At 40.0% G+C, this 26,505-nt stretch overlaps 1 protein-coding gene across 1 annotated transcript; it reads right to left on the bottom strand.

Annotated features, from left to right (window-relative positions):
- Positions 1-5,031: 5,031 nt before the first annotated feature.
- Positions 5,032-22,610, bottom strand: TAF7L (TATA-box binding protein associated factor 7 like). Its single transcript, XM_060087739.1, has 13 exons — positions 22,379-22,610; positions 18,708-18,775; positions 17,795-17,873; positions 16,315-16,448; positions 15,542-15,668; positions 15,247-15,302; positions 12,907-12,948; positions 11,967-12,114; positions 11,519-11,632; positions 10,880-11,089; positions 10,571-10,683; positions 9,206-9,265; positions 5,032-5,076 (listed from the first exon to the last, which is right to left on the bottom strand). Exons 1-13 carry the CDS (start codon positions 22,608-22,610, stop codon positions 5,032-5,034), a joined length of 1,428 nt encoding a protein of 475 aa, XP_059943722.1.
- Between the last annotated feature and the right edge of the window lie 3,895 nt (positions 22,611-26,505).

Raw genomic sequence — 26,505 nt, 5'->3', positions numbered from 1 at the left:
TTGTGCTATAGGTAGACTGAAGCAGCAAGTCAAGAGTTGAATTCTCAGTAACAGGGTCAATGACACTTGGTGGTCCTGGGTTTACCCTGATGCCCGAGGTGAGTATATCGCTTGAGAGGCCAGTGATAGTCACTGCAGCATGTGTGGACAGTTTTCCCGCAGTGAGGTAAACGGGTCTTTGGGCACTGTGAATTCAAATTAAGGTGGGATTTACTGAGATGTGTTGCATGTTGTTAAGCATCTGTCGTGTATCTTGTCTCCTAGAGGTATTGTGTGTGATGCTGCGTAGTTTTTGGCCCCGTACTGGAAGGTGGTGAAGGGAGTTGCTGGGTAGGCAACCTAATGAAAACCCCTGGCTTGTGGGATTAGCATCAGTGATAAGGAATGTGTTTGCTGGGGTTGTTGTCAAATAGTATTGGGGAACAGTTAGGATTGATAGGTAATGTATTCTCGACAGAATCTGGTAGAGGCCAAAAAACCATTATGAGGGTGCCTCTGCTTCTAGTGAGAGCAGAGTGGAGTCAGGTTGACTGGGAAACTATTAAGGAAGGCTGACTGGCTGGAGGACATCAGGCTGTTTGTTGTATGGTTCCCTAGAGAGAGTCCTACCCAGGAGGATATTCATCCTTCCCTCCAGAATGGAAAGGCCTTCAAATGCCCATTTCCTTCCAGGCCCAAAGTTTGGAGATATTTCCTTGTAGAGAAACCTGTTTGAGTTTGTTGTACTTTAGGAGCTGGCCTGGCAGGCCATGGTAATGCGAAACCCTGAGGCCAAGCAGAGGCAAATCCTGGGAGATGGTTTCCTTCCCGATGAATTTTAGGGAATACCCATGATGCTTGAGGTGTGTGTTTGGGATCTGGGCTCCATAGTCAGCTTTGGGCTAGAGCATTCCTTGAAGAGGCATTCTCAATAGCAGACTCATGGCCTCTGAGACCATTTCAGGCCAAGACTCTCATCAAAGTTCCCTTGACATAGGTGACAGATAACTAAAAAAGTAGCTACCTTAAGATGAACAGTCCTGGAGGAGAAAGTGGGGGCCCTGCCCTAGGGCTGTGGAGACTCACCTGCTCAGCTGGGCAACTCTGTCTCTGGGCCTTCCTGCCAAAATCTGGCCCTGAGAACAAAGGAATACTTCAGCTCCTTCTTGTTCTTTAAACACCAATGACTGTGGGAGAGGGAAAGGCTCAAGGCCAGGGCTCAGCTCCCAGCCTCCATCTCCTCCCACAGCTGCCGCCTTTGGAGGGGCACCTGCTCAATGTCCTTGCTGTCCCCAGGGCAGTCTTGAGGCCAGACCGAAGCCTGCGATGCTGCTCGCTGGCTGCAAGGACTGGTCACAAGGATGGGATGTGGGGAAGTGGCAAGGCTGGTGCACAAGTCTAGAAAAGTTTGGGATGAAGGGGTGGGGATGGAGACAAATTAGTTAACTTTGCCACTCACTGTGGTGCTTTTCCCCTTTCCCTTAAATTCTGCTTTGAAAAGAATAAATTCGTATTTGTTTACTTTGGTTCCTCTGGTTACACTCTTTGACTCTGACACTCCACATCTTTACCTTATTTGGGTGTGGGAGAAGAGGGTGGGGCCAAGAAGCCCCAGCAACACTGCAAAACATAGGCCACCAGAGGAGTCCAACACCTACAGGACAAGAAGACACCCCCACTAGCCCCATCCACCACTGTTACCTGGACTGTTCGCCTCTCAAAGCCCCACACAGATTAGCTAGTTATCAGCTCATGGGATGAGCTCTTTATAGCAATTGTTCTTCAACACCATCCTCAGCAATCTGAGGAATTTTTTCACCAGCCTAAAGCATTAAGAGAAAAATCTGGACAATGCAGTGAGTTCCCATAAAGTTACATATATTCAATTTAAAAGTCTATCCTTTTTTCTAGATTATGGTTATATATTTGGGGGGGTGTTAAAATGTCCCTGTGAATTGGTGGTGATAGTTTTTTTTTTAATGCCATTTTCTGGCAAAATAAAACCCTGTCAGTCCCTCCGCCCCAATGCCAATTTTTCTTTCTTCACTGATCTATAATATCACTGTCCAACAGAAATATAATGTGAGTCACATATGCAATTTTAAATTTTCTAGCAGTCATATTAAAAAGGTAAAAATAAACAGGTGAGATTAATTTTACGAATATTTCATTTTACCCAATATAGGCAAAATATTATCATTTCAACATGTAATCAGTATAAAACCATTATTGAGATATTTTGTTCTTTTTTTATTAAATCTTAGAAATTGTCAAGTAAGCTGACAGATTCAACTGGTAAAAAAGAACAGGAAACCCACATACATCCAGGCACTTTATTACTTAGAGACAGCAAAAGCAAGACCAGCAATGGGATCTGTTCCGTGTCGCTGCTGCACAGGATGACACTGAAACAAAAGGGGCCAGATGACATGCAACATGAATGGCAGGACACCATGTTGCTGAGTACCAACTCCACACCGCTGCTAAGCAGCTCTATGGCCTGCAGCTGGACCCTCTGGGGCAAGGGCAGGGGAGTGGGGAGGCAGGCAGAAAGTCTCATGCTCACCAGAATGAGGGAGGCAGATGAGAAACTGCCCCATGACAGCCTCCCTCAAAACAGGGAGGTGAGTGAGAAATGGTCTTGTCTCAAATCCTCGTGAGATTGCCCATCTTCCCAGGTTCCAGGAGGATCACAGGGCATTCTGCCAAGGCCTGGGGCCACCTGCAGTTGAGCCTTGCCTGGGTGGAAAGACACACCTCAATTTGGCCTAGCCATATGTCAAGTGCTCAAAAGCCACACATGGCTGGTGGATACCATATTGGACAGTGCGGTTCTGTAACACGCCAAAGTCACAATCACTGGACTGTAGAAAAGGAAACCTTCATGATATATCATGTGTGTGTGTTGGGGGGAGGGAGGGAGTCAGGGCGGCAATAAGCCTTGGGTGACTGGAGGGCAGTGGTGAAGCAGTTACCCAGGGTTACAAGACGCGGTAGTAGAGGGAACAGAAGGGCACCACAGATACACAAATTTGCTCCTTCCCGTTGTCTTCCCTCCCCCACTGCCTCTCAGCAGAGCTCTGGCTGCTCTTGGGCTCCAGTATTGGACAGAGGCTGGACTAGGGCTCTTCTACTTCTCTCACCCCTGGATGCCACCTGTGGTCTATGTGCCACTCTCTCCGGCCTCAGTCTCTCCAGCCATGTCCCCAGGGTACTTTTTATGTTTTTGCCCCAGTCCTATGCCATCCTTCATCTGGAAAGGTCTGTCTTCTTTTCAAACCCTGCCTCTTCCCCCACCTTCTGCCTCTGACAATTCCTTTTCCCTATTCTTTCTTCTCATCTTTTAAATTCTGGGTTTCTGGAAAAAAAAACTTTAAAAAATCATCTTGGTTTTCAAGCTATCCTCCAACTTTTCTCCTAATCTTGGCTTCATTTTGTTTGTCCATGTCTCTCTCCCTTAGACCCACTTCTTCCCTGCATTTGTCCCCAGCATTCCTTCTGCCTTCATCCCTTCTCCATAGGCCCTGCCCGTGCATACTGACTTCCCCTTCTCTGCCCTTGGCTTATTACCTTCAACTTGGAATGAGAGCACTAAAAGTGGCAGAGAAATCTTGGGGGTTCATTTCCTAGAGTGGCACCGACTTCATCAATTGGGACCAGACCTGGGTCTAGCTGGGCTACTTCCAGAAAACCTTCAGATGTCTCTTGGTGATAAGCATTATCACCCTTGATTTCCAGATAAGGACATACAGGCTCTAAGAGGTATAGGGACTTGCCCAAGGTAGGTAGCAGAGCCAGGATTCCAACCTTGTGTTCCTTCCACTACAACATAATTCAGTGCAAATATTGGAGCTGCCATTTTTGTTACTTCTCTGTACCTTCTCTCAAAATCCCAATGATTTATGGTGAATATGAGATGATCTGCTTAGTTCATTAGGAGTTATCCTAAGAGCTCTTTAGAAGGATGTCCCAGTGCTGACAGCATCTTCTTTCATTTCCTAACTGCAGAATTTATTGCTTGTCTCACCAGTTTCCTTTTGGATATGAATGTACTTATCATGGGAGCTGTTTAATAAAGTGACAGTAATCAACTTAAGGAATTTATTTATTGCTTAAAGAATACAGACTAGAAACTCTTAACATAGCTGAAAATCACCAAACTGGCCCAGGGTTTTTAAGGAAGTTTTCATAGGCAATACAAGTATCTGTTTTTTTGTTCGTTATTTTTTTTTTTTTTGCCACGAGGCTTATGGGAGTTCCCAGACGAGGGGTTGAACCCAGGCCATGGCAGTGAAAGCCTGGAATCCTAAACACTAGGCAACCAGGGAGCTCCCACAGGTATCTTTTTTCTAACCTTTTCCGATGGGGGTTAGGAAGAAGAGGCTCAGAAGAAAGATAACAGCTCAGAATTACATCTCTGCTCTAACTAGTCCCATAGCTGCCAAATAACCACCAGACACAATCCTAAAATCATTAACAACAGAACAAAGATAGCAGCAGCAAGAAATCATCCCTGAGCCGGAAAGCAGCCTTTAATGCCTGAACAGAGACAGGATACAATCTAGTATCAACTGCTGCCAGATAGGCACTTAAATCACTGTGGCAGGTCCTAGCCCTTGGTAGAAATGGTTTGACTCTATGTTTTAGGAAATATTTGAAACAAACATAAGAAGAAAAAGCTAAAAATCTATGCAAACCAGATGGATAGCCTTCAGGTTAGACTGTCCGCCTTTGGCAAGCACGGGTGAATCATCTGAGACACCATAAAAGAGAAACAATTTAAGTTAATTCTCAAACTGTTAAAGAGAAGCAAAGTCCCATAGTTGATTTGGGTCTTCAGGTCTACTACTTTTTAATACTTTGTCCCTTTCTACGTGGCTACAAACTTTGAATATAACTAGCAAAAAAAAAAAAAAAAAAGAAACGTTCAGAGAAACAAATACAAATGATGCAACATAAGGCAATGAAAGGAGAAGAAACAGGTACAATATCATCTAGGTCTTCAGTCTGGGTGGTGAAGCCAAGGTTTGTGTGCCAGGCTGAAGGCTCTCCTCACTTCCTCAGAAAATCATTCAGGCTTTCCCGTAGAGAAATGATCTGTAGGGAGAGGCAGAAAAACACGAAAAATTCATCTGAAATCTTAAGTTCCATGACTCGATCTAGAATTTACTTATATAAACCAAAAAGACAGACTGTAATTTGGCATTTACAAGGTTATCTTAGTCTTACAATGTTCCAAAGAACAGTGCCACAGTCAAAAACGCAAACACAATGATGCTGTCCTTTATCATGCCAAACTTATAAAAGGAAGCTTCAAATTGAATATACTAAAGAAATTAAATATGCTTGCTGTTAAGAATTTGTACTTCTGGGAAGAGTGTACAGAGGTCACAGCTCACTGTAGGGGCAAAGGAGATGGGATCACTGTAGCCATAGTCTAAGACTCAGTAGATAAGGCAGTTGTGATAGCCTCTTGCCCCACTGAACACACCGTGTCTTAAACCGAGTCTCAGCTGCTGCTTCCTGCCATGTTATGAGACCCTTGAAAACTGGCTCAGAGTCCTAACCAATAACGAGTCTGATGACATTCTACTTGCTCTGATGCTTTCTAAGTCAGAAGCCCTGAACATTTTGTGATGTAAGATTTAATTGTTTTATTTACTTGAAATGGCAAAGTGACCAATAACACTCAGGTATACCGTCTTTGAGACAAAGATTGTTTTTGAGTATTATTCAGTTTAGCTCGCCCCATATCAGTGTGGATTTTCATTTTGTGGAATGACAGGAATGGAGTATTACAAAATGATCCTGTGCTGGACATGAGCTACCAAACTGCTATAATTGCTAGCTGTAGTAATTGAGAGCATCTTTTCACTCAGATGCTGACCATGATTACAATCACTGACTTCTCCAGTTCTTTATCCTTTACAGGCGCTTTCTCCTCCCACCACCTCCTAAAGGGAGGTTTTTCCTTAGGTTCAGACTTCTTGCTGAACAGTCAACCTGGCTAACTCATCTATCCCCACAGCTTCAATGATCATTTCTATGCATGAGGCACTCTCCGATCTCCCATTTTAAAAAGTGTTTCCAACTCAACCGACCATCTTCTCCATCCCCCACCCCCCAAGAATCCTCTTCAAGTTGTCTTCATTCCTGTTAGTGGCTCACCATTTTCCAGTCACCCAGGCTCTGCACTACTCTTTGTTCCCTTTTTGTCCTGGAAATCCAATCAGTTTTTAAGTTCTGATTCCTTCTGTCACTTGCATCTTCCTCTAGTCTTTCCCCCCTCCAATTTCTCCTATATACTGCTGGCAGAGAACATTTCATGAGTTACTCCCCAGGTGAAAAAGCTTTCAAGGCTTATTACGACCTACACCAAAAACCTAAACTCTTAAGCCTGGCATCACCACCTCTGAGCCATTGTGAATGCTACTTTCTATACAGAATGCCTTCATTTCTCTCTTTATTAGAACCTTACCCACCTCTTAAGGCCCCAAACACTATCTCTCTATGAAGCTTCCCCTAATCTCCATGGACAAAAGTGATCTCTCATTCCTTTAAATTCCTATCCCTCTCATGTACTTCTCCCCAACTGGAGGCAGAGACTGTGTCATAAGCATTTTGTACTTCCCTGTGGAACCTAGCTTTAAGTAGGTGCCCAATAAATCTATGTTGAATAAATGAGCTAACATAAAGGGTTCTGAGTGAATAAAGCTTACAGCTGTAGTTCTATGTTGAAAATAGCACTCCCCCAATACTAACTACTTACATGGAGGAAAACAAAGATGTTTAGTGGGTGCTAAAGCAATCCTGGCATTAACTGTGCACATGGCTGTTTATAAGCAGTACTTGGATGAGTGATGTGCTGAGGGGAAGGGAATATACAGAACATAAGAATTCTCCTGGCCTTGTTTGTATGGGGATGAGCATGGGGGATGGCATCACTACCTTAAGAGCTCTATGCTCAGGAATTCCCTGGCGGTCCAGTGGTTAGGACTCCGCACTTTCACTGCTGAAGGTGCGGGTTCCCACAAGATGTGCGGCGTGGCCCCCCCCAAAAAAGCCCCATGCTAAGTCCATCCTCATAATATGACCTCCAGTCTCTTTAAAACTGTTACCCTACCCTCAACAGTATAGGGCTGGAACCAGCATACATTTCTATACAGCTACTTGACCCTCACTTATCCCACACTGCCCTCTTTTCTTTTCACTCTGCTCACTCTCTTGTGGCTTTAAATAATAGTCTTTCAAGTTAGAAATCTGGTATACATCCTTAACGCTCTTTTCTCCTTCGACACCCAGTAATTGGCCCAATTCCCATCAATTCTACCTTTAAAATACATTCTCTCATATATAAATGTTCACAACAGCATTATTCATGGTAACCAAAAAGTGGAAACAACCCAAATGTCGACTGATGGAAGAATGGATAAACAAAATGTTGTGTATCTGTACAGTGGAATATTATTCAGCCATAAAGTGGAATGAAGTACTGATACATTCCACAACATGGGTTAACCTTGAAAACACTATGCCAAGTGAAAGAAGCCAGACACAACAGACCTTGTAGTATATGTTTCCTTTTTATATGAAATAACCAGAATAGGCAAAGTAGGCTAGTAGAAAGTAGATCAGTGGTTGCCTAGAACTGGGTGGGGGGGTGGTGAGTGGGAGGGTCAGAAGAAACGGGAAATGACTGCTAATGGGTACAGGTTTCTTTTTTGGGTGATAAAAATGTAAAATTGATTGTGGTGATGGTTGCACACTTCTGTGAATATACTAAAAGTCATTGAATTGTACAATTTAAATGGGTGAATTGTATGGTATATGAATTATATCCCAATAAAGCTGTTATAAAACATTTTTATTGCAGTTAAATATATATATATATATATATATTCTTTCCAAATGAAATAATGTCATTTGAGGCAACATGGATGGACCTAGAGATTATCATATTAAGTGCAGTAAGTCAGAGAAAAAAAAATATCATGATATCACTTGCATATGGAATCTAAAAAAAATGATACAAATGAACTTATTTACAAAACAGAAATAGACTCACAGACATAGAAAACAAACTTATGATTACCAAAGGGGATAGCAGGAGGGGGGAGGGGAGATAAATTAGGAGTTTGGGATTAACATATACACACTACTATATATAAAATAGATAAAAAATAAACAACATGGACCAACTGTATAGCACAGGGAAGTATACTCAATATCTTGTAGTAACCTATTATGGAAAAGAATCTGAAAAAGAATACACACACACACACACTCACACACATACATATATATATATAACTGAACCACTTTGCTGTACACTTGAAACACAACATTGTAAATTAACGATATTTCAAGAAAAAAATATTTATTCTTTCCATCTCCATTGCCACCTCCTTATTTCAAGTTACCATCACCTTTTATTAGATGACCCCACAGCCTCCTAACTGGCCTCCCTGCTTCTAGTCCTGCCCTCCCACAATCCATTCTCCAGATAATAATCAAAGTGATCTTTAAAACTTCTAAATTAAATGTGACTCTCCTGCTTAAAGCTCTCCAGGGGCTCCCCATTGCACTTAAGACTAAAACCCATCCTCCTTATCATGGACTGCAAGGGACCATACAATATGGCCTCTGCCTACTTCTCCAACCTTACGTTAAGTCACTCTCTTCCTCACTTTAAATACTGCAGAGGTCCTCAAAGAAGCCAAGCTCTTTTCCAATGTGGGACCTGGCATACGCTCCACCCAAGAAGCTCTTCATACACTTTTTGCCTGGACTTTTCCTTCAGGTCTCTTAAGTATCACTTCCTCAGAAAGGCTGATTATGATCTCCCCAATTTAATTCAGGACTCTATTCAGATAGCACCACTGACTCTCTCTCCTTCACAGCCCTTCTTTATGATTTGCACCTTTATATTTGTATGATAATTTGTTTGCTGATGATCTTCCCTTCTAGACTGTTAGCTCCATGAGGACAAGTATTGTATGTGTCTTATTCAACACTGTGTGTACATCCAGTGCTTTCCACTTAATAGACATTCAATATCTGCTGAATGAACGAATTTTCACAAAGACTTTGTTCCAACCTGCTACCCTCATTTAGAAGATTTGGCCACTACTGTTCCTGTGAAAAGAACAGCCAGAAATGAGATTGGGGTGGGGTGGGGTTCTCTGCATCAAATGGTTTCTGGTTGATGTGAAAACACACTTCTCACCTCCTCATTTATTTGTTTTTCCTGTAGCTTAAGCTGCTCCAGCACAGACTGTAAATGACCCTGGAAAACGAATTATATAAAAGATGAATGCTGAGTCTCAGAGGAAAAGAGAACCAAGAGAGACAAAGAGTTTGGCAAATAATTTGATAAGTAAGAACACTGTCAGTCGTAACAAAAGAGTACTTAAAAAAAAGGATTTAGAAAAAGAATGTCTCTATGTGTATAACTGAGTCACTTTGTACAGCAGATTGGCCCAACATTGTATATCAACTCTACTTCAATAACAACACATTTTAAAAAGGATTTAGAGTATAAGAACTATACTCTCCAACTGCAGGGCCATTCGATTTGATTTTATACACCCTACGTGGCATTTTTTTTCTTGCCCTAAAACAAAGAGTTAGAATGCCTTCATGTTACCTTTTTCTAGTTTAGCACAAATCCTTTGACTGTGGTGACCTACTTAAAGAGCTGGCTTGGAATCTGGTGCTGACTCCTTCATTCCCCTGCACTAGGGCAGAATATTACCATTCTTAACTAGTACTGCACACGACAACAACCATAATACCATATATCTGTATCTTTCAAAGTATGTCCACATCTATTATCTAACTTGGTTATTCTGAAGGACAACACTCTATATAAGTATAGTTCTGTGTCAAGTTGCTCCCCTTCGATGACAACAGCTCTACAGAAAAAGAAATCTGGCAAGGAATTCTCCAGATGCTTCAGAATTTCCCTCACTGTAAAAAGGGAAGCAAACATGGCCTAAACATACATTTTCCTTTTGCTGATATGTGTATTAATAAAATATGTATTAATGTGTATTAATAAAAGTAAAGCATGATATTAATTTTTGTTCAAGCAGGCATCATAAAAATTTTAAATTAATTTAGTTTCTCTTTCATTGTAATGAATATATTTTGGTACAGAGCAACAGGGTTCAATCTATGCCCTACCACTTACTGTGGTCCTTGGCAAGTTACTTCATCTCTTTGAATTTCAATTTCTTATCTATAAAATGGGAATAGTGCCAGCACCTATATTTCAGGGATGTCAGGATGAAATGAGATAATACACATAAAATGCTTAGATCTGTATATGCCTTTCACATAGTTAAATGTTCAATATTGGCAATTATTATCTCAAGTCTCCTGGTCCCCTCCCAAAAATGCTTATATAAGATGATCAAAATTACTCAGGTAAAAGGAAATAGGGCTATCTTTTATTAGGGGTATCTAAGAGGTTGTTCAGGTTCATGAATGAACCAGAATGCTGCACAGAGATGACATGAGTGGAAACACAAAGACGGGATTTTGAAAGTAAGATATCAGGATATATTTATACCAGCCAACAAGAATTTACCTTGAGCATTAGGTTTTCCACTTTCATAATGACCTTCTTCTGTCTTTGTGCGTTGCGCTCAATCTTTCGGAGCTTTTTCTGCATGTAACGAGTCTGCTTCTGAATTTCCGTGACTAACAGAGATAGACAAAAACTTCATGTATCTAAACATAGCCTAAACTAGTGGACCAAGATCCAAATCCACTAAAACTCCACTACACATCTGAGCAATAATTTCTCAAACTTAACTTTGCAACTAACACGTGTTTAGAGTCAGTCTTTAGTACTGCCACCCACTCTGTCCCACCCCTTTGTTTTTCCCTAACTTACCTGTTGAGCTGGCTCCCTCCTTTGCCTCATACTGGCCAGATTCAATGAACTTGTCCTGAGGCTCCCTTTCCATATGCACATCATAATCTTCCTCCTCTTCCTTGTCTTTATCCGCATCATCCTCTCCCTCTTCATCTTCCTCCTTATCATGCTCAACTTCAACACTGTTACTGCTAGAGTCATTGTCCATCTCCCGAAACACACCATATTCTATGGGTTTTAAGCACAAGGAAGGTGAAACCATCTGAAGCTTTTCAAATGACTCCCACTCCAGCGGCAATTATACTCCCCCTCAAGTTTACTGGGCAACCAATGAATTTTAAAAATAATTTTTTCTCACAGGAAGATTATTCCTTTTATAAAACAAGGACAGGAAAGGCAAAACACTGTAACATTCATTCACGTATTCAATGATCAAAATATTCAGAGAATCCAAGGGCCCACAGGAATTTAGAATAGCAGGGATGGATGGGATATTAGAACCCCAATCTAAAACCCCTAAACTTGTGGGACCAATACGAGGGGAGAAGGGCAAAGGCACCCTTTTTCTGTGATTGGCCTGTGAGTTTATGGAGAATGGTCCTACACACAGTCAACACCTGCCCTCTTGAAGCGCCTGCTTTGCCTTTATTAATGCACCTGTTGAAGTATGACGCTGCTTACAGCCACTCATTTCTGAGACTATCTCAAAGCCTGGAATGAAGCCTTCACTTTCTATTTCCTTGGTTTCACCTTCGGCCAAGACCACCCATCCTGAAAGGAGAGGCAGTCAAGGAAAAAGCAGAAAGAAAGCAGAAGGCAAACTTGAAAGGGAAGAGGCTCTCTGGCTGAAAGTGCTATTTAATTTAGTCCAACTTCAGGCCATTTGTATGTGGATTCCTAGTATAGAAAAGTGCCTTATACTGAATTACGCAAGTAAATAATTTCTACTACATGAATGTACTGTTCCTAGCTAGAAAGTAACATTTCCAAAAATCATAAGTTCTGTACATTAACATCAGCACACAATATCAGAAATGAGAGCTTGTCACCAAGTGCATTTGGGGTGGAACAGACTACACAGAAAATATTTAGTGTAAAAGGATACGGACACTGATAGCTTCAGCATCTGAGCGCAGCAGTCTTTTCACTTCCTCTTCCACATCAGGAGGTACAACGTGCTGAACCAAAGTTGGAGAAGAAGGAATACCAGTAGCCTTACTTAACACCTTGGGTCTTGCAGAAATGTCCTCTTCCTACATACAAATGAATTCAAATAATTAGGCCTCTTTAAGATACATCCAATCAAATTTCTACTTTAAACAATGCTATTTATGAAGGAAACTTTGTTCAGGGTCTATATTTTTGTACAGTAAGCTTACTTTTTCCCCAATCGAATTACTTGAGACATTTAATCTTTTGAATCTGCAACTCTATATTAAAGACCTCCTCAGAGGCATGACCCTTAAGCCTCAGTTGTTAATTATTTGCGCTGACCCATACTGGCAAAGAACTATAATTTTTTTTGTTACTTGGAAATAATTTGGTTTAAAGATCCAAAATCCCAGATTCCACTTCTCCACATCTTTATTATTAGAGAGTTTCCTATAAAAACTGGGTCTTAGCCACATATTCTCCCTTAAATCCAGTTTTAGACAATTATCTCCACAGCAACCAATTCATCATGCCACAAATAGAGATTAGAACTTTGAGGGGGAATAAGTAATTGCAAACAACTGCTGGTAAGAGTGAACACTGGCTTCCAAGAAATGGTTTTTAAAAATAAATATCACAGAAAAGAAGCAGATTAAAATACACAGGGCCACTGATCAAATTGTATCTTTTGCTCTCGGAGTTGTCAGACATTAAACAATGAATTTATTTTTCAGTGAATCAAATTCAGTGTATGTGTATGGGAGTGGGGGTTACAGGTGAGAAGGAAGGCTTGAAAGTAATCTTTGTGATTTTTTTGATTTGTTTGAAATTAAAGAGCTGTGAAATAAAACACAGCATAGGTTAACAATAAAGTTATATTATGATTTGTCTACCTCAGGAGAGCGGACTTCTTCAATTTGTTTGATATCAGTGACCTATGAAATAAAACACAATGAACAATGAAGTTATATTATAATTGTTCTACTTTACTAAAGCTTGAAGAGTTCTAGAACCATTCTTAATGTAGTTTTATATTTAGTAAGCACTCAATGAATGCTGTTGACTGACAGTATAAAGCCAAAGCAACCATGTTCATAGATTAAACATAATAAAGCTACTGATCTATAGGTTTAATGCAATTCTTATCAAAATTCCAACAAAGTTTTCTATAGACATAGACAAACTTACTCTAAAATGTATATGGAAAGTTACAGACTCTAGAATGGCTACAACAATCTTGAATAAAAAATAAAGTGAGATCAGTCTTCCTGATTTCAAGGCTTATTACAAAGCTACACTGTGGAATCAGTGATCAACACAGATTAATGGAACCCAGAAAAAGAAACTCACACAAATATGCCCAACTTATTTTTTACAAAGGTGCAGAAGCAATACAATGGACAAAGGGTAGCCTTTTTAACAAATGGCGCTGGAACAATTGGACATGCAAAGGGGAAAAAAAAGAACAACCTTGAACTAACTCTCAAACCTTTTACAAAAATTAACTCAAAAATGGATTGCAGACTTAAATGTAAAACTTTAAAAAGATAGTTAGGAGAAATCTTCAGAATCTGGGCTAGGCAAACAGTTCTTATACTTGACATGAAAAACAAGATCCTTAAAATGAGAAATCAATAAATCAGACTTCACCAAACAAAAAAACTTCTGCTCTTTGAAAGACCCCATGAAGAACATAAAAAGACAAGTTACAGACTGGGAGAAAATATTTGCAAACCACATATCTGAAAACTAGTATTTGGAATATAAAAAAGAACTCTCAAAACTCAACAATAAAAGCAATCCATTTAGAAAATGGGCAAAAGGCATGAACAGACACTTCACTGAACTGGACATATAGAGGGCAAACAAGCACATGAGAAGATGCTCAACATCTTTAGCCATCAGGAAAATGCAAATTAATACCACAATGAGATCACTACACATCTATCAGAATGGCTAAAATAAAAAATAGTGACAACACCTAATGCTGGTGAAAATGTAGAGAAATTGGATCACACGTACATTTCTGGGGCAAATGTAAAATGGTGCAGCCACCTGGAAAACACTATGGGTAGTTTCTTATAAAACTAAACATGCAACATACCCAGTAGTAATTGCACTCCTGGGCATTTATGTCAAATAGATGAATACTTATGTTCATACAAAAACCTGCTGGCAGCTTTATTTATAACATTCAAAAAATGGAAACAGCCAAGATGTCCTTCTACGAGTGAACAATTAAGCAAACTGTGGTACATTCATAACATGGCATACCACTCAGCAATAAAAAGGAACTATTGATACATGCAACAATCCACATGGACCTTAAGGGAATTAATCTGAGTGAAAAAAACAAAGCCAGTCTCAACTGTTATACTTTGTATGATTCCATTTATACAACATTCTCAAAATGACAAAATTATAGAGATGGAGAACATACTAGTGATTAGCAGGGGTTAGAGCCTGGTGGTTTGGGGTGAGGAGGATATGGGTGTGGCTTTAAAAGGGCAAGATGAGGGATCCTGGTGGTGACAATACTGTTCAGTATCTTGACTGCGTGGGTGGATACACCAACATACACATGGGATAAAATTGCATAGAACTAAACACATGCACACACATACACAGGAGAAAGTAAAACTGGAACAATTTGAATAAGATTAGTGAAGAGTAATAATGTCAGTTTCCTATTTGTGATATTGTACTATAGTTTTGCAAATGTTACAATGGGAAGAACTGGGTAAAGGGTACACAGTACCTCTTTTCTATTGCTAATAGCTGCATGCGAATCTACAATTATTTCAAAATAAAAAAATTAATTAAAAAAGAAGCCAAGGCATAGTACTCCTGTAGTTTGCCCAGGGTTCTACAAGTCTGAGGTAAGGTTAGAAATACAACCACAATTCCCAATTCTCAGGTTCTGGATGGGTTCACTTTAAAACAAGATTTTGCAGTTGGAAACTTTTAAAAGCATTAGCAGAAGTTTCAAGTTCATGACACATCTAGATCCCTAAGTGACTACCCTATAACTTCAAGGGTCAAGTCTGTTTTTGTTCGTTACATATTTCCAATTGTTAGCACACAGTGCCTGGCATGTTGCTCATACTCAGCAAATGTTTATTGGACATATAAATGACTGAACAAATGAATACCCAACTGACTGTCTCCCTTCCCCTCCATTCATAATCCTCTTCCAATCCAACCAGTAGACACAGAAATAGCATGCCACTAACCTTTTCTGTTGTTTTGCAGACGCTTCTCTTTCTGACATTCCTAAGTGGTGGAGTCACTAAAATAAATTCAACATGGTGAAATGTATATATGACTGATAGTAGTCACATATCTATCTGAATTTGATAAGGTCATGCTCTAAGCCACTGGCTCATGACACGACTCGTTCCTTTAAGAGCATCTGGATGTCTACTGAACCAAACACCTAAGTGTGGTAACAGATCCCTGGCTCACAAGTAATTAGGATCCAGCAGATAAATGTAGTTAGCCAGAATGAGCAAGGGACTGATGACTTACTGCCACGCTTCCAGATATGTTTTTTCTGTCTCTCCTTTTCACTTTTCTTGCTTGCTTTAAGATCAGTAGAAGTAACCGGTTCTTCAGGATCAGAGTGGACACCACCATCAGCAGTGCACACAAGCATCTGGATTTAACAAAGACAAAGAAGTTGACGGTGGCCACAAATCTTGGGTTAGTAATGGATGATGATCATTCTTACCACCAGAAATCCTGGAGCACAAAAGTAAGGAGAATGCTACCTGGCATTTCCAGAAAACCAAGTATTACATACACTCATATGCATTCTCTCTCTATCTCGGCAGCACAGCATATGGACTCTGAGGTTATTGTTGTTGTTTTTAACTCCAGTGCTTACCACTGTGGAAGGAATGTGTTGAAAACAAGATATATCTTAGCATTTTGATTTATAAAGGAAACAAAATATCAACAGTAGAGATGATGAATAAGAACCAATGTAAACCTCCAGAGTTAACAGCACACTGCTTTAACAGGAATTTCAGACGAAGATCCCAGATGCTCATATTTTTCAAAGAATGAAAGGCACTATAAATGGCAAACAGGAGGCTCTAAAAGCTATTTGGATAAAATATAGTAGTGAAAAGTGATGGATCAAACACCAAACCAGAACATGACATTGTATTCCCTGTGCAATTGAGCTGGAAATTAGAAATGACAAGCAGGTGAAAAAAGAATTGAAAGAAAGAAAAGGAGGGGGAAAGGAAATCCTTGAAGGATGTGCGGGCGAGTAGATTAAGAAAACTTGTCCATACCTGGGAAATATCTGCCGTTTTATAAAAAGTTCTTTTATCCAGAGTTTTCAGGCTTTCAATAGCATGAGGCAAATCAACCAGCTTAGCAGATAGTGAGACACCTTCAACCCCAACAACTGCATGACATCCATCAGCTGAACAGAAGTAGAAAAGATTAAATCTGACATCTTCCCAATGTACTCTCAAGACTCCTGGGGTTTGAATAATGAAGACTTATGGGGGACAGACGAGTCTTTCATTGAAACTTACTGTTTCTCACAATGTCATAATTGTGTACGCAATTAGTAACTTCCCACAGCAAAGAAGGCAGGGTATATGGAGCTCTTTTTTTCTAGTTTATGTCATTCCATCAAAAGTAGCTAAGTTTCTTGGTCATGGTTGTGAACTAAAGTGAATGAAGTGGTAATTGTTTCATTCTCATCTTGAAAGGCCAACTCCATTCATTTAAACCCATTCGTTTGGACACCATTAGGAGCATTCGATCATGTCACTGTACATGGGTGTTTTCAAAGGGTTGGGTAAGGGGAGGGTTGATTCTAGAATAGTACTAATAAGTCTCAAGTTATAATCTCTAGTTAGTTTCACAAAGATAAAATTCTACACAATAGCCAGAGAGAGAGAGAGAGAGAGAGAGAGAGAGAGAGAGAGAGAGAAAGAGAGAGTCAGCCATATACTGACAACTCTGAATCCTGCCCAGATGTCTCAAACATGAATGTCTCTTGATACAAAAGGATTCAAGTGTAATCTTCTAATATTAAGTGAAAAAGGAAAGATGCAGAACTATGTTTGACATGATCCTTTTTGTGTAAATTATCTTTAAAAATATAGAGAGATTATTTATACATTGGTATTATGCATAAAAGTTTTGTCTATAAGGAAACACAAGGAGAAAAGGCCAATATTACTTATCCTTGGCATTGGGGTTGAGGCACTGTGAAGGAGAGTTTCACTTCTCCTTTTCAACCTTTCTGTTTTATTTGAGTTTTCTAGCCATGCATTTGTATTCCTTTTTTAAAAAGTGTCAGTAAGGGCTACCAGAGTGCTGGGATTATGGGCCATTTAAAATTTTATTCTTCATATACTTCTCTGTATTTAAAAATCTAATAAATATTATTTAAAAGAGATAAAGGTATGTCACTTTTGTAAACAAAGAACAGTACATCCACCTGTCATTCCCCCGGACAGTCAGAAATCACAAAAGTTGCATATAGGAGACAATCAGCAGTATGCAAATCCCACAGTTGACCTCCAAGTTCTTCCTTATACACACCATGATAATTACCTCAAGTTGTATAAGTTCTACTTCCTTTCCTCTAAAAGGAAGAGATGGAAGTGACTGAAGCCTCTCTTTGAGTCCATCAAGACAGAGACCACATTCTATTCTTTGTCACATCCTTGGTATCTAGTATTGTGCCTGACACACAGCAATCCCTTAATAAACTACTGTTCAGTGTACGGTGAATGGATATTAACTACTTACACGAAAAGTCAATGTTCAGTTTATCCTTCATGGCAGCACTTCCAGAACGTATTATCTTCCTGACAGTAGAAGCATGTTCCTAAAAAGGAGTTAGATTGAAAAATCAGAAGGATGAATTGTCTACTTAGCAGGTAATAGAACAGGTATGTCAGAGACTGTCCTCCCTTAAATAGAACCTTAAACTTCCCAAACGTTAGGAACAATGCCATGTACCATGAGATACTGTGCACTGGGTAAGTCAAGTTAGGATGAGGTTGACTCTAATGTTATTGTTGTCTTTTAGCAGCTATAGATAATGCCTTCTCCTAGCTGTACATTCCTGTTTCTCACTGTTACCCTTCAAGTTGTAGTTGCTAAGGGAAGGCTTAGCTGCAGTTTACTGGCTATATTAATTAACCCTAATTGGGGAAATACCTTTCTGAAGCCCATCCTTAATATACCTTTCTTAGACTAAATAATACTTAAATACAGGTATCAATAGGGGAAGAGTCCCTAACACAATGCTGAAATGAGCTTCAACAGCCTTGCATGATGATGAATTTGAGGAGACAGTGCTAACCCCTCCATTGCCCCTTTTGAGGTGACAGAAAGGAACTCTCTTTTAGAAGAGTCTTATCTTGGCTGTCCAGTGAGCAAGGCTGTTGGCATCTGTGATAAGTGACTGAATCCATCATTGTCCCACCTGTTTGCCAGGAAATCAACCCACACAGTAGGTGGCATGTGCAGGACAAAAGAAATGCTGCTTAAAAGAGTACACACTAGGATAGGACTGCTAAATAGAACACAACTCCTGGGAAACAAATGTTCTTGGTTTTTATAGCCTACCTTAAATAAACAGAAATGCTACAGAATCCAAGCAGGGCTGATACTTATGCACTGAAGATATTTGGCCTGAGATACAAGGGTTTCTTACCGGAGGCAGACGCAATATAAACTGGTCCTCAAGTTCGTAAGGAGGTTCATCCTGGCTTCTACTCATCTCTTGTTTTGAGTGCATGAAAACAAAAACAAAACCAACAGAAAGTTACCAAAAACTCCTCTTGCCCCCTCTAGTGACCACTTCTGGTAGTACTGGTTACATTACACAGTATCTTGCTGATAACCCTCACTGGAATGATGTGTGTACAGCTTCAAAACACTTTATTTGACATAACTTGATTATTTATAAAGTCACCTTATGTCCCCTCCCATATGTGCAGATTTTCCAATGTTAATACTAATTACATGATAACAAATGAAGTAAGAGCTGTTACACATGATTTAGTCTTCTTGATATTCTTAGACTCTCCGGTAAAGGATTAACTCATCAATACAGTGGTGACTACCAAAGCAAGTAAGCTACATACCTCTGCAGAGAAGACTGCCAACCAAAGGCCAAAATCAACCCAAAAAACCACTGGCCGAAATGCTCTATGATGATTTGAATGAAACACAGCTTAATTTTCAGTATTTCACCTTAATGATCAATAAAATGGTAGGAATTAAACAGTCCGTGTGAGAGCAGGCAGCTTTTTAAGACTCTAAAGCCAACATCAACAGCTCCGAGCTACCTCGGGGAAAAGTTAGGAGTCCCAGTCTTACGGCTGGGCTATCTATATAAGTACATCTAACTTCATGGAATAGACTCATTTCTGAAGGGATGATAATGGAAAAATGTAAAATCTAATTTGATTTATTCATCACTAACATTTACTCCATGTGCCAGGCTCTACATTGAGTGCATAAGGTCTATTATTTCATTTAATCCTCACAACCACCACTTATTTGAAATACCCCTAAAAGCCATTTGAAGGAATCCTAAGATGAATCCATATATATACATATATATATATATATATATTTATATATATATATATATATATATACACACACACATATACACACACACATATATATAATGCACATTCTGTAAAGTGAATAATCTCCAAGTTGATCTTCATTTTTTCACCTTATTTTCCATCTATTAGGGATATATCTGTAGTGGCTTGCATTTTGAGTTTTAGGGCCCACACTACTTCTGAGGAAATTTTTTCTCAAAAATGGAAAAAAGCGGGCTTCCCTGGTGGTGCAGTGGTTAAGAATCCGCCTGCCAATGCAGAGGATGCGGGTTCGAGCCCTGGTCCAGGAAGATCCCACATGCCGTGGAGCAACTAGGCCCACGTGCCACAACAAGTGAGCCTGCGCTCTAGAGCCCATGAGCCACAACTACTGAGGCCCTCACACCTGGAACCTGTGCTCCTCAACAGGAGAGGCCACCGTAATGAGAGGACTTCGTGCCGCAGCGAGGAGTGGTCCCCGCTCGCCGTAACTAAAATGAAGGTCCTTGCGCAGCAGCAAAGACCCAGCGCAGCCATACATAAATAAATAAATAAATGGAAACAAGCAGTGTACATATATGAAAAACTGACAAAGTTTTCTTACGTTCTAAGGACACTATGTTATACACCAAGTTATAAAATCTTATAATTTAAGTTAGATGAAAAGCTCCAGATAATGTATAGCTCCTAATACTCTGTAAACCATTCATTGAGTTCCGAGTTTTGAATTCGAATCTCACTTAAAAGCACTGGAACCTTTTTTTAAAAACACATACAAGTGAATATAACAAAAAAGAAGCAGACTCACAGGTATACAGAACAAACTAGTGGTTACCAGTGGAGAGAGGGAAGGGGGAGCGGAAGTGTAGGGGTAGAGGATTAAGAGGTACAAACCATTAGGTATAAAATAAGCTACAAGGATATATTGTACAACACGAGGAATATAGCCAATATTTTATATTAACAATAAACAGAGCATAACCTTTAAAATTGTGAATCACTATATTGTACACCTGTAACTTATATAACATTGTACCTCAACTATACTTCAATATAAAAAACTGTAAAAAGTGGGGGGAGGACAAAGAATATTTAGCACTACCAGTTAAAATAGAGAAAAGGAAAGACAAACAAACAAAACCTCATACAAGTGAGTCTGAGACCCCTTTACAGGTAAATCATTCACCAGTTATGATTTCAGTCCTTTAGGCTGACTTCAGAAACTACCAGAAAGGCATAGAAAGCACAAGAGAGATCAGGAGTGAAAAATCAGACACCCAGGATGAGAGGGTGGGGCGAGGGTGGGGGAGGAGAGAGAGAGAGAAAAAGAGAAAAAGAGATTGATTATTTGTGATAGCCATCTCTCTCCTTTTCCTGCTTCATACAGTTATACACACATACACACACACACACACACAAATACAAAAACTAAATGTAAAGGTAAGGGGTAAAGTTAATTAAAATAAAATAAATTGAATAAAAAATCTTGGGACTGGGTACACTGCCTAACATAAGAGTAACAAACATTTAAGTTTGGGAGCAGAAATACAGATTTGAAGAACTAGCTGCTAAGCAAGATTTAATCAGATCAGTAGTAACTTTTAGATTCCTCAGCAGAATTAAGACTAAGGCATTTTGTTCATTTCAGTGCCTTTCTGGCAACTCCTCTCTTATGAAAGAAAGAATGTAAGAACTGGAACCATTTCAGAGAAGGTAGACACCCCTGGTAGAAATGAGTTTTAATGATTTTTTAGATTTGCTATCTGCATTTATACAATGAACTGGTTGCATCATATTTCTTTTAAGAAAAGCCATCCACATTTTTCCAGCAAGCACTCTTTGATACCGAATTAAATTAACAGGACTGCTCTCCACCACTCACCGCCCCCACCCAGCCAGCTCCATCTCACTTCATCAGAATTAGAATTGGAATCAGAATTATAACTAAATGGAGGGCGCCTGACCGCAAGCTCCCAGCACCAGAAGTCACCACAAAACTAAATGGGTAGTTTCTCAAGTTCATAGCCGCTAGATGCAGTTTGGAGTCAATGACCACTCCATCCTTATCCCAGGGGCACTAAGCTCCCAAGGGAAGACCGCAGCCCTAGGATTTGATTGCATTTCCCTAGAAAACCTCCCACCAGGCCGAGGGGCCCTAAAGCCTTCGCACCACCCCAGGTGGGCTGGGAAGGGAAGAGCAGCGCGCAGCCCTCGGCGCCAACGAGGCGCCAAGAGCCCTCCGACCGCCGGACTCACACGCTCCTCAGCCGACTGGCGCCGGGACGGCCTCTCTGCACAGGGTGGTTCCAGAGAGAGCGAGTGGGCTCCGGGCGGCCGGCGGACTGTGTGGCGACGGGTAGGAGCCTCGCGCGCCACCCCTCCCCACACTTCCGCCACCGCGGACAGGCGGATGGCCTCAAGGCGGCGGCCAGCTCGCCGCGTGCCCGGGCGGTAGACTCGAAGGGTGCTGATTGCGGCCGCTCAAGTACCTCATGGAGCAACGCTTCAGAACAAATACCCTTTACACAGGCACGACCCTTGGGTCGGCCACGGGAGTTTTACCAGCACACAGTGATAACTGTCAAAGGGGTGGCAGAATCGGTTGCTCTGCAAATCCGTTAGGTTGGACCGATTTGTTCCTTGGTGACGAGACCTCGCCTGGTGACAACTACACCACCCACGCAAACCCATTAAATAACTAGAATCCGCACCCAAACTACTCTAATTAGCTGATCTCTTACGGGAAAATATCTTAAAAACCACTTACCTGTCCCTTCTCGTAAGTTTTCCACAGGGGTTCTGGCAGCAGCCTGGTTGCCGATGGCGGCATCAGTTTGGGCGCCAAGATGGCCGGCAGTTTGCGCGCCCCGACCGCCGGCAGTTTCAGCTCCATGGTCACCGGCAGTTTGGGAATATCGGACGCTCGTTACTTCTGATGTTGAATCTGGTGTTAAAACATTTTTTGAGGAACGGCGGCGCCGTCCCTCAGGGTACTCCATGGTGTCTCTCGTTGAGATCACAAAATGGCCGCCTATTGAATCATGTGACGTAAACGTTTCCAGAACTTTCCTAAAATGAAACCGTTTAGAAAATGGCGTCCTTAAAGACACAGGGGTAATATTAGCGACATTAAGAGGTGCCTCTTAGAGATTATAGACGTGAAGTCTCTGTTGCCTTCGCTTATCTAAATTTCATGGTAAGGAATAAATATTTTTAGAAGACTAATTGTTGTACAGTCTTTTCTTCTGGATACGTGATATTTTTTTTTTCCCTTCAGTGAAGCTAAATTGCCAGAGCTTCAGACCGAGGCAAAACCGTTTTTTGTCCCTTTGAGAATTCATCCACTGATCTTTACTTTAGCATAATGTGGTGAGGTACATTGAAGATTATAATACAAAATGGACCAATGAAACTCGTTTTTCATGTACTGTAGAAAATTCTTGATGGCATTTATATCAAAAATAATTCTTTAATAATAACTCAAAGGAAAATTTCTATTCTCAGTAACTGAAATACCCGAGTAATTGTGTCTTTTGAATCATTGGACAATGTGAATTATGTAATTAATTTTCCTTTTGATGGCTGCTGGGAAGCTCAGAATCAGTTTGGCAACCCACCTCTAACAACTGTGAACCTCACTGGCATATGTTGATCTCTTGTTTTGAATCATCACATTGTCTCCCAATCCCTAATTATTTTTATCTGGTGTGGTAAATAACACTGAAAACTGCTTCAAAACTTTTTGTGAAGAGAATCAGATATAAATATTAGATAAATAAAAATAGTGCTCTGACAGAAGTGTCACAAGGAGTATGCCTATGGGTGAAGGAGGGGAGCACAGTAAGTAACTGCTCACTTATAAACTCAATCATCCAACAAATGTTAATTGATAATCTAATATGCCAGACTTGATTTGAAATATTTATTAAATGCTTAAAATATGGTAAGACTTTCATGAAAGGAGGCAAAAATTAAGGCACAAACATACACATATGTAATTTTTTCCTTTACTGCCAGATTTCCAGCCCCTTCTTGAGGAAGAATGGAATGAAAAGTGAAAACAAGAGAAAGGCACGAATTATGGTTTCTCTTGGTAGGGGAGAGCAGAACCAAGAAGTAGCTCTGATGTACAGGTAAAAACCTGTCATATACATACTGTCATATTGTCAGAATATTTTTCTGGGTTTTGTCCTGTCATGTTGCTGTCTTTCTGATATCTTCTTCTGAAACCCCATCCCCTGCAAAGCCTTCCTCTCTCTCCCTTGACTATGGCTTCAGTCAATTTCATCATTATAGGAAATATGCAGTTGCATATATTCCTTCAACAGAAGTATGAGTTATGGGCCAGGAACTGTTCTAAGGTTAATAATCATTAAGCACTTATTAGGTGCTAAGCTTTATTTTTTTTAACATCTTTATTGGAGTATAATTGCTTTACAGTGGTATGTTAGTTTCTGCTTTATAACAAAGTGAATCAGTTATACACATACATATGTTCCCATATCTCTTCCCGCTTGCACCTCCCTCCCTCCCACCCTCCCTATCCCACCCTTCTAGGTGGTCACAAAGCACCGAGCTGATCTCCCTGTGCCATGTGACTGCTTCCCACTAGCTATCTATTTTACATTTGGTAGTGTATATATGTCCATGCCATGCTCTCACTTTCTCACAGCTTAACCTTGTCCCTTCCCATATCCGCAAGTCCATTCTCTACTAGGTCTGTGTCTTTATTCCTTTCTTACCCTAGGTTCTTCATGACATTTTTTTCCCTAAATTCCATATATATGTGTTAGCATATGGTATTTGTCTTTCTCTTTCTGACTTACTTCACTCTGTATGACAGACTCTAGGTCCATCCACCTCATTACAAATAGCTCAATTTCGTTTCTTTTTATGGCTGAGTAATATTCCATTGTATATATGTGCCACATCTTCTTTATCCATTCATCCAATGATGGACACTTAGATTGCTTCCATCTCCTGGATATTGTAAATAGAGCTGCAATGAACATTTTGGTACATGACTCTTTTTGAATTATGGTTTTTCTCAGGGTATATGCCCAGTAGTGGGATTGCTGGGTCATATGGTAGTTCTATTTGTAGATTTTTAAGGAACCTCCATACTGTTCTCCATAGTGGCTGTACCAATTCACATTCCCACCAGCAGTGCAAGAGTGTTCCCTTTTCTCCACACCCTCTCCAGCATTTATTGTTTCTAGATTTCTTGATGATGGCCATTCTGACTGGTGTGAGATGATATCTCATTGTAGTTTTGATTTGCATTTCTCTAATGATTAATGATGTTGAGCATCCTTTCATGTGTTTGTTGGCAGTCTGTATATATTCTCTGGAGAAATGTCTATTTAGGTCTTCTGCCCATTTTTGGATTGGGTTGTTTGTTTTTTTGTTATTGAGCTGCATGAGGTGCTTATAAATTTTGGAGATTAATCCTTTGTCAGTTGCTTCATTTGCAAATATTTTCTCCCATTCTGAGGGTTGTCTTTTGGTCTTGTTTATGGTTTCCTTTGCTGTGCAAAAGCTTTTAAGTATCATTAGGTCCTATTTGTTTACTTTTGTTTTTATTTCCATTTCTCTAGGAGGTGGGTCAAAAAGGATCTTGTTGTGGTTTATGTCATAGAGTGTTCTGCCTATGTTTTCCTCTAAGAGTTTGATAGTTTCTGGCCTTACATTTATATTGTTAATCCATTTTGAGCTTATTTTTGTGTATGGTGTTAGAGAGTGTTCTAATCTCATGCTTTTACATGTAGCTGTCCAGTTTTCCCAGCACCACTTATTGAAGAGGCTGTCTTCTCTCCACTGTATATTCTTGCCTCCTTTATCAAAGATAAGGTGACCATATGTACATGGGTTTATCTCTGGGCTTTCTATCGTGTTCCATTGATCTATATTTCTGTTTTGGTGCTAGTACCATATTGTCTTGATTGCTGTAGATTTGTAGTATAGTCTGAAGTCAGGGAGCCTGATTCCTCCAGCTCCATTTTTCATTCTCAAGATTGCTTTGGCAATTCGGGGTCTTTTGTGTTTACATACAAATTGTGAAATTTTTTGTTCTAGTTCTGTGAAAAATGCCAGTTGTAGTTTGATAGGGATTGCATTGAATCTGTAGATTGCTTTGGGTAGAAGAGTCATTTTTACAAGGTTGATTCTTCCAATCCAAAAACATGGTATATCTCTCCATCTATTTGTATCATCTTTAATTTCTTTCATCAGTGTCTTATAGTTTTCTGCATACAGGTCTTTTGTCTCCTTAGGTAGGTTTATTCTTAGGTATTTTATTCTTTTTGTTGCAGTGGTAAATGGGAGTGTTTACTTAATTTCTCTTTCAGATTTTTCATCATTAGTGTATAGGAATGCAAGAGATTTCTGTGCATTAATTTTGTATCCTGCAATTTTACCAAATTCATTGATTAGCTCTAGTAGTTTTCTGGTAGCATCTTTAGGATTCTCTGTGTAGAGTATCATGTCATCAGCAAACTGTGACAGCTTTACTTCTTCTTTTCCAAATTGGATTCCTTTTATTTCTTTCTCTTCTCTGATTGCTGTGGCCAAAACTTCCAAAACTATGTTGAATAATAGTGGTGAGAGTGGGCAACATTGTCTTGATCCTGATCTTAGAGGAAATGCTTTCAGTTTTTCACCATTAAGAATGATGTTAGCTGTGGGTTTGTCATATATGGCCTTTATTATGTTGAGGTAGTTTCCCTCTATGCCCACTTTCGGGAGAGTTTTTATCATAAATGGGTGTTGAATTTTGTCAAAAGCTTTTTCTGCATCTATTGAGATGATCATATGGTTTTTCTTCTTCAATTTGTTAATATGGTGTATCACATTGATTGATTTGTGTATATTGAAGAATCCTTGCATCCCTGGAAT

The sequence above is a fragment of the Mesoplodon densirostris genome, chromosome X (genome assembly GCF_025265405.1).
Source record: "Mesoplodon densirostris isolate mMesDen1 chromosome X, mMesDen1 primary haplotype, whole genome shotgun sequence".
Taxonomy (NCBI): domain Eukaryota; kingdom Metazoa; phylum Chordata; class Mammalia; order Artiodactyla; family Ziphiidae; genus Mesoplodon; species Mesoplodon densirostris.
The sequence above is the reverse complement of the archived record's forward strand: the minus strand, read 5'-3'. Positions and strand labels throughout refer to the sequence as shown.